Source organism: Anastrepha obliqua, chromosome 5 (genome assembly GCF_027943255.1).
Source record: "Anastrepha obliqua isolate idAnaObli1 chromosome 5, idAnaObli1_1.0, whole genome shotgun sequence".
Taxonomy (NCBI): domain Eukaryota; kingdom Metazoa; phylum Arthropoda; class Insecta; order Diptera; family Tephritidae; genus Anastrepha; species Anastrepha obliqua.
The window spans coordinates 5,140,555-5,148,489 of record NC_072896.1 but is presented as its reverse complement, the minus strand read 5'-3'; the positions used below and the strand labels follow the sequence as shown (position 1 = coordinate 5,148,489).

At 38.1% G+C, this 7,935-nt stretch overlaps 1 protein-coding gene across 1 annotated transcript; it reads left to right on the top strand.

Moving 5' to 3' along the window:
* Positions 1 to 5,047: 5,047 nt before the first annotated feature.
* Positions 5,048 to 6,734, top strand: LOC129247298 (odorant receptor 45a-like). The gene is made up of 6 exons (XM_054886371.1): positions 5,048 to 5,090; positions 5,157 to 5,432; positions 5,639 to 5,819; positions 5,896 to 6,346; positions 6,434 to 6,589; positions 6,672 to 6,734. The coding sequence occupies exons 1-6, from the start codon at positions 5,048 to 5,050 to the stop codon at positions 6,732 to 6,734; spliced, it is 1,170 nt and encodes a 389-aa protein (XP_054742346.1).
* Positions 6,735 to 7,935: the final 1,201 nt, after the last annotated feature.

Below are 7,935 nucleotides of genomic sequence, written 5' to 3'. Positions count from 1 at the left end.
CACAAATGAAAGTTCCAAGGTTTGATATCGCACGATCTTGGTGGTCAATTCACTGGTCCGAGACGAGAGATAAATTGCTCACCGAAACGACGACGCAGTAAATCCATTGTTCCACGGGCTGTATGGCAAGTCGCGCCATCTTATTTGAACCATCAAATGTTTTGGAGATTACGGGCATCAATTTACGGCATCAAAAAGTCGTTTATCATGGCGTGATAGCGTTCACCATTTACTGTTACATTGGCGCCGCCCTCATCTTTGAAGAAATATGGGCCGATGATTCCTCCACCCCATAGGTCACACGAAACGATTGTTTCCAATGGATATAATGGCTCTTCTTGAATGGTTTCGTAATGCTCTTAAGCCCAACTACGGCAATTTTGCTTACGGGCTTGAGCGCGCGATAAACACTTTTCACAAAGCGTCGAATTTCGTGATACAATTAAACAATTTTTTTAACGGCGTTGAGGCGTAAGTCTTACCTTGATGAAATGTCAATGAATACTGAAATAATTATGTACAGTGTACTCTATCCTAACGGACACCTCTCTTAAAAGGACACCGGACGGACTACAACATTATTTTTACATTTACTCTCTACCATATTCGTGCAGCTGTTGCTTATTCATAACAGTTGTATGTATAGAGGAGAATCCCCTAAATTCGAACAACTTCTTTTGAATGCAGTGAAAACATAAATAGGTATGTATTTTGAATCGCAATGCCTACAGCAGTGTTGAGTTTAAAAGGCAAAGTTAATGCCATTGAAATTCATAAAAATGAAAAACTTAGTGAACGCGAGTTGGCAAAGAAATGTAAGATCAGCACAACTCAAACTGCTTGCATTATCAAAAACAGGAACCAAAGCTTACGTTTGTGGAACACTGATGTCAATCCGGAGAGAAAAAGTAGTCTGCTAAAGCCCAAAGGTCTTAATATTGATAAATTGTGCTACGAATGGTCTGTCATGGTCTGTGAAGGTAGGAAATACGGGCATTCCTTTGTCAGGCACACTTATAAGGAGCAAAGCTAAAGAACTTTCAGTGAGACTCAATTACGACGATGATGCACTAACATCCATCAAGATGAGATTAAAAGTTTTGCCGAAAAGGTACCATATTTGATTGAGGGATATATTTCGCAAAACATTTACAATGCAGATGAGACTGCCTTGTTTTTCCAAGCATTACCCGATAAAACATTTACATTAGAAGGTGAAAAAATCACAGGTGGAAAATGGGCTCTCGAGTTTACACTGCGTCAATATGGCTGGAGAAAGAGAACGCCTTTTTGTTATTGAACAATTATTGAACAATTTACCCGTTACGTGGCGCTCAAACAAAAGGGCTTGAATGACGTCTGATTGTGATGCCAAAAAATGCAACTTCAAGAGCGGAGCGTCGTTTTATTCCTAAATAATGCGGCTTGTCATCCTCGCGATCTAAAATTGAAAAACGTTAAATTATTTTTCTCACAGCAAACACAACAGCATTTTGTCAGCCCCTTGACCAAGGCGTTATAAAAACCTTTAAGTTCCGATATAAATCGTTATTTTATTTCGGATAGAAGAGACAAATTCTGCTAAGGAGTTGTCAAAATCAATCAATTTATTAGATGTTGTTTATATTATGCACAAAGCGTGGGAGCAAGTGAGTCCATAGATATTACAAAATTGTTTCATTAAAGCTGGGTTTGGGAAAACAGATATACACAATAATGATAGCGGTTGCACAGCAGAAGATGAGCTTCCACTATCAGTACTTGCTCAGTTCTCCAACGTTATTAATCGAGAAGGAAACTAAATGCGTTTTCTCTAAACCAGAACGACCTTAAGGGTGTTGAACTGCTTACCGATCTTCAAATACATTTTCAAGATATTGAAATTAAAGGAAAAACTCGGCAAGCTAAAATTACTGACTTTTTAAATCAGTTTGAATATCTTGTACAAGGTGGCGCAAAAGTAACCTTGCGATGTTTTTTGGCTGTAATTGAAAGAAGTATGTATTAATATTCTTGTTTTGAAAATAAAACTGTTTTAACAAACATCTAGGTTTACACATTTTTATGGAATCTTTTTATATATTTCCCATAAGCGGACACATTTGTTAGTCCCTTAGGAGTCCGCTTAAGAGTTCACTGTATTTATTTTGTCACAGTCACGTGTGATCTGTCAAAAAAAACCCTATTGGGAAACGTACCTCCAACCCGATCAGCCATTACAAGTAGCATTGTCGCTTCGATATACAGGGTGGCTGATGAAAGCCGCTACCAAAAAAAAAATGAATAACTTTTTTTCTTTTTAAGTTATCTGTTCCATTTTTGTTTTAATTTGCAGATTGATCTTTAAAATTTATTAAAATGGATAACTGGGACACGCAAACAAGAATTTGGATAGTCCGCCGATATCACGCACTGGAGTCCGTAGTTTTGGTGCAGAGAGAGTACAGGCGGATGTTTGGCGGCGATCCCCCGAGCAGATGGACCATAATGAGACTGGTGAATAATTTTTCTGAGCGAGGAACAGTCGCAAGAAGGCCTTATCATCGAAACCCACCAGTTCGGACGGAGGAAACGATCGCTGCTGTAGCTGCAGCTATACAAAGCAATCCAAGGGTTTCAACAAGAAGCTTATCTGCTCAACTTGGTGTCAGCCGACAGTCTTTGCAAACAATAATGCACAAAGATTTAGACTTATTTCCCTACAAAATTCAAATGGTTAACAAACTGAATGCAGCAGACTTGCCGATTCGCTTGGAATTTTGACAGAAGATCCTGCAAATGGTGGAAGAAGACCAAAACATCTTAAACTGCCTTTTCATGTCTGATGAGGCCCATTTCGATTTAAACGGCAATGTGAACAAACAAAATTGTCGAATATGGAGTACTTCTAACCCACAGATACTCCACGAGACGGAATTGCATCCTCTTCGCGTGACAGTGTGGTGTGCGGTTTCTTAAGGCTGTATTGTCGGGCCTTATTTTTTTGAAGAAAATGGTCACACCGTTACGGTTACTGGAGACCGTTATTTGAAAATGCTGAAAGAATTTTTCTATCCAGAACTACGCCGAAAGAGAATTCCTTTCAACTCTGTGTGGTTTCAACAAGATGGGGCAACGTCTCACATAGCCCAGACTGTTATGACAGAGTTGCGACGAAAATTTCCCAATAAACTGATTTCAAGAAACTCCGAATTTCGTTGGCCCCCCAGGTCGCCTGACCTTACTGCACCTGACTTTTTCTTGTGGGGTTTATGTAAACAAGAAGTTTATAAAACAAAGCCAACAAATTTGGATGAACTAAAACAATCCATTCGGGCAACAATTGCGGCTACTCCTGTCGCAACTCTCAAAGCAGCAATGAACAACTTTTTACTAAGATGCCGCACTTGTGTCAACGAGCATGGGGGGCATTTAAATTCAATTATTTTTAAAACTAGTTAAGCTACATTTAATAAAATTTAATGACCTTCAACTTGAAAAAAAAATAAATGAATTCCATACACTAAAAAAAAAGTTATTTGAGTTTCTTAATGTAGCAAAATTCATCAGCCACCCTGTATTAAAACCATTAAAAATACTTCTTGTATTCCTAATACTGTATTTTATACTGACTTCTACCCATCTTACTTCGCATCTGATAAAGACATTCAGGAAGAATATTTGGCAGCCATTCTCCAAAACTTCTCGAGGAAATTGTCTTTTACAGTTGACTTCGGTTCACTTGTTCTTTTAGATGATGATATCATTGAGGGATTGTTAAAGATTAAAAACTCTTCTCAATCGGTTGTCGACGTTCTTTCTGTAACATTGCTTTTTTGTGTTTTTTGTTTTGTCGGGACAACTAGCAAGTGCAGTGCTCAGACATTAATTAAGTCCATTGTACTACACTTGGCTTCCCTTTTAATTTTCTTTAAATCTACCCGATCTCCGAAGAAATCAGAGTAGATCTTGTGGTGCCAAGGAGCCAAGGTGGTTGCTTCTTGACACATCTGTGCCCAAGATCTCAAACCTGATTCGAGCGAAAGCGCGGCAGACGCACAGGAAGTGGTCCGCCGTCTCATCCTCCTCTTCACAAGCTGGGCAGAGTACACTGTCTGAGATGCCCAACCTTCCCATGTGCTTCGCCCACAGAAAGTGGTGTGTTCTACTGACGATTCAGTTCAGTTTTTACTGACGATTGCCACGAAACCTTCCAGAGTGGATACCAAATTGACGCGCCATACACGGACTATATATAAAGCCTTCAATAATATCTGCCATACTAAATTCACTCAATTCCTCGGACCCGAAACCATCGTACGAATCTTGCTGTCGATTGATTAATCTTTCTCCATTAAGTGACAGACAGGTAGTATCATTTACATATATTTGATTTCGTTTTGAAAATAGTTTTCCCACACACCGATAGCTGAAGTGCAATGTACAGTTGAGCGCCAATTTAGATTTCTTTCTAAAAATATATAAATTTTTTGTCACACAACAAGAAGCTTGTAAAAAAAATACATACATTTTGTTTGTGGATTTGTTGCCTTATGTAAGACCAATAGTCATAAAAATATTTAGTACGCACGTCGAAGGCTCTGACACTCTTTAGTCATAATAATTTTATTATTGTACTCAGTAAGACAGGTCAAATAGACTAAATTTATCAATTTGACTAAATAGGAAATTTTGTAAAATTGATTATTCGCCCTCCTATGTGAATTTCTATTTAATACCAGCTCAATCTGAATAGCTAAGAAATATTTTAATTCTCACTACTTTGCATACTTCAAATATTTTACACAATTCTCAAATTTAAACTTCAAGCACAGCCGATAAGTCGTTTCTAGTATTTCGGAAAGAGTTGTGCTATGATTCTCAAGCACACCACGACTAATTGTTCTTCAGAACTCTTTTATGTTAGATTATAATTAAAAACTTCACTCTTTGGCGTTAATTTCATATTCGGACAGGAAAAGTTTCTTTAACAATTATAACAGCAAACTCTTTGGTATTTAAAGCCACTCGCCATATAGAAATGCAAACAAAGGTGCATTCAACCACAATGAGGATAACTACGTTGAAGGACATAACAGCCGTTGCCGGTGGTGAGAAATTGTTTAAGTAAAATTTTCACTACCGAACTTTTTTTTTTAACTCTAAATGATTCACAGCCTTTGAACGGGCAGGCATCAATATCGAATTATCTCATCGGAAAGGTATTTTTACTCATCCCGGACGTTATGTCACTGCGCTGACCAGCGTGATAATCTGGTTCATGGCACTAATTGCGTACACAATAAAAAACTTCAATGATGTCGATAAATTGCTTACGCCACTGATATTAGATATGCAATTTTTGCTTACGATATTCAAAAGTTTAGTCTTTCTAGCGCGGCGAAAAAAATGTTTGCGCCTCAATGAGGCTTTAGAGAGGCTGGCTTGGAGAGGTGAGTATATGAGCTTTTTTATGTATAAAGAATATGAAGAACTGATAACTTTCGGGTGTAATAAATTGCCACGCTTTCTTGAGCATAAAACAATAATGTTTCACAGTACTCATTTTTGAAATCCGTGGTGTTTTTCGAAGTTATTAATTTTGATATTCCGACCACTTCAAATTATTTCACTTCAATTCTTTACTACCTTCATTTAGGCAACCAAAGTGAACGGGAAGTATGGAATCATCAGAATCGCCGCTTACACCCTATAACGAGAGCTTATGATATCTCCTGTCAGCTGAACATCGGCTATACCGCACTTCTGCCATTACTGAAGTTACTCTATTATTACATCTGGTACAATGAAGTTGTTTTAACTCTACCTATGCCGGGCACGTAAGTCTACACATGCATATCTAAATATATACAAAATTAATAAACTTAATAATAAAATATCATCTCCCTCTCGCAGATTTCCTTACGATATCAGCGTACCCTTCTTCTACATATTATCAAGTTTTTCCTCCGCATTAGTCGGATTTTATTGCTGGAATAGTGCCACCGCCGTGGATGGCTTATTCGGTTGGTTTCTCTACAACATTTCGGCTCATTTGCAAATTATGCGTCTTAAGTTGGAACATCTTTTACAACTACAAGCAGATGGCCCACAATTTCAAGTGGATTTCGCCGCTTTCATCACCTACCATAAGCAAATAATTTCACTAACACTGGAGCTCGATGCTGTTTATGCGCCAATCATTTTCTTTGAAGCCATCTCCTCTGGTATACCTATTTGTGTACTCGCCTATCAGTTGACCTATCTATCTGATCCAAGCAGTATCCTCTTTATTTGTACGCTGATTGCGGCATTTATAGTACAGTTAATGATTTATTGCACGGGCGGTGAGAAGATCCAAAGTGAGGTAAAATGTGGTTTGAATAAAATCTCTTACCAAATATTTATGTAAGTATATTGAACTGATTAATCGATATGAGTATTTGTATTTCAGTGTGAAGAGCTATGTAAAAATATCTACCTACTGGTCCCATGGTACAACATACCGCCAAAGCATTGTCGCCTATATCTCATGCCGCTGATGCGTTCGCAACGAGTTCTGGCTCTAAGAGGCTACTTCTTTACAGCAAATCATAGTCTACTTGTATGGGTAATGAATGATATGAAATATTTTCAGACAATTACAGGCTTTATAATGACTATTTTGATGTATGCTTTCTTTTCGGGTCTAGACTTTCAGAGCAGCTGGCTCATTTACTGCTATGTTAGCTGCCTTGAAGGATAAGCAGAAGTAAAACTTCAAATCTTATTCGTTTCTTTACTGAAATCAAAAAAATATATTTACTCTAAATAATTTTTGGGGTAGCTTTCTAACTATAATTTTTTTAAGATATTAAGATATCAAAGTTTTGGATTGAATTGAACATTTCTGTGCTGATAAAAGCTGGTTATTGTTGTCATTGAAATTTTAAAAATATATATTTTTCTAATAGCACTCGGGTCATAGAAGAACCTTGCATTAAATAAATTCCTCTAAATGTATCACATCTACTTAACGCACATCTCTAATATGCGCACAGAGCAGATAAATACAAATTATTCGTTTAACAGTGAACGATGTTAAAAAAAGTTAAGAAAGCTTTGATATTTTAAATACAAATAATCTAAAACAGCTTAAATAAATCCAAAAAATAAATGTTGTGTGTGCAAATAAACACGTTTTGAATTATTATTTTTCCGTAAAAGTATAGTCAAGCTCTCTGCACTATTGGCACCCTAGCCAGTGTAATGGATGTTCCTCACAATGACTACTGCAGGAGTGAATGTCTTGCACTTCAAAGAAGCTGTGGCAAATATCGATTATTTCTTTGAACTTCATGCATCTTAAAACCTATCCCTTAGGTGCCTCTTCCAGCTGGTTGATGTCCTCATAAGAGCAAAGGCTGACATCACTGCCACTCAAGAGATGTGATGGACGGGGTAAAGCAAGAAGAGCATTGGATCTTGCGACGTCTACTACAGCTGCCTTCTAAGGAAGGACATATTCGGTGTTGGCTTTAAAGTGGAAAAGAGACTTCGTCGCCAAGTACCGTTCACTCCGGTGGGCGAGCGTCTCGCAATAATCCGCTTAAAGCGCGATTTTTTAACATCTCGCTCATTTGCGCCCATGCCCCGACGGAAAAGAAGGACGATGCGACCAAGGATTCCTTCTATGAGCGCCTGGAACGTTCCTATGAGCGCAGCCCTGCCACGACATAAAAATCGTGCTTGGTGGGGCAAGGAGGAAATTTTTGGTCCCACAGTCGGGAAAGGTTTCAAAAAGGGTGACTCACTGTCATGTGACTTCTTTAATCTGATGCTGGAAAAGATGGTGCCAGCGGCTGAACTTAATCGCTCAGGTACAATTTTTTATAAGAGTGTGCAATTGTTGGCGTGTTAGTTCTACCTTTTGCAAACTGGATAAAGAAGCCAAGCAAATGAATCATGTGGTGAACG

Bases quoted from the DNA above. Each gene is read 5' to 3' on its own strand.
- LOC129247298 (XM_054886371.1), top strand. From the start codon at position 5,048: ATGAGGATAACTACGTTGAAGGACATAACAGCCGTTGCCGGTG. The intron at 5,433-5,638 runs GTGAGTATATGA...ACCTTCATTTAG, and splicing joins AGAGAGGCTGGCTTGGAGAG to GCAACCAAAGTGAACGGGAA. The intron at 5,820-5,895 runs GTAAGTCTACAC...TCCCTCTCGCAG, and splicing joins ACTCTACCTATGCCGGGCAC to ATTTCCTTACGATATCAGCG.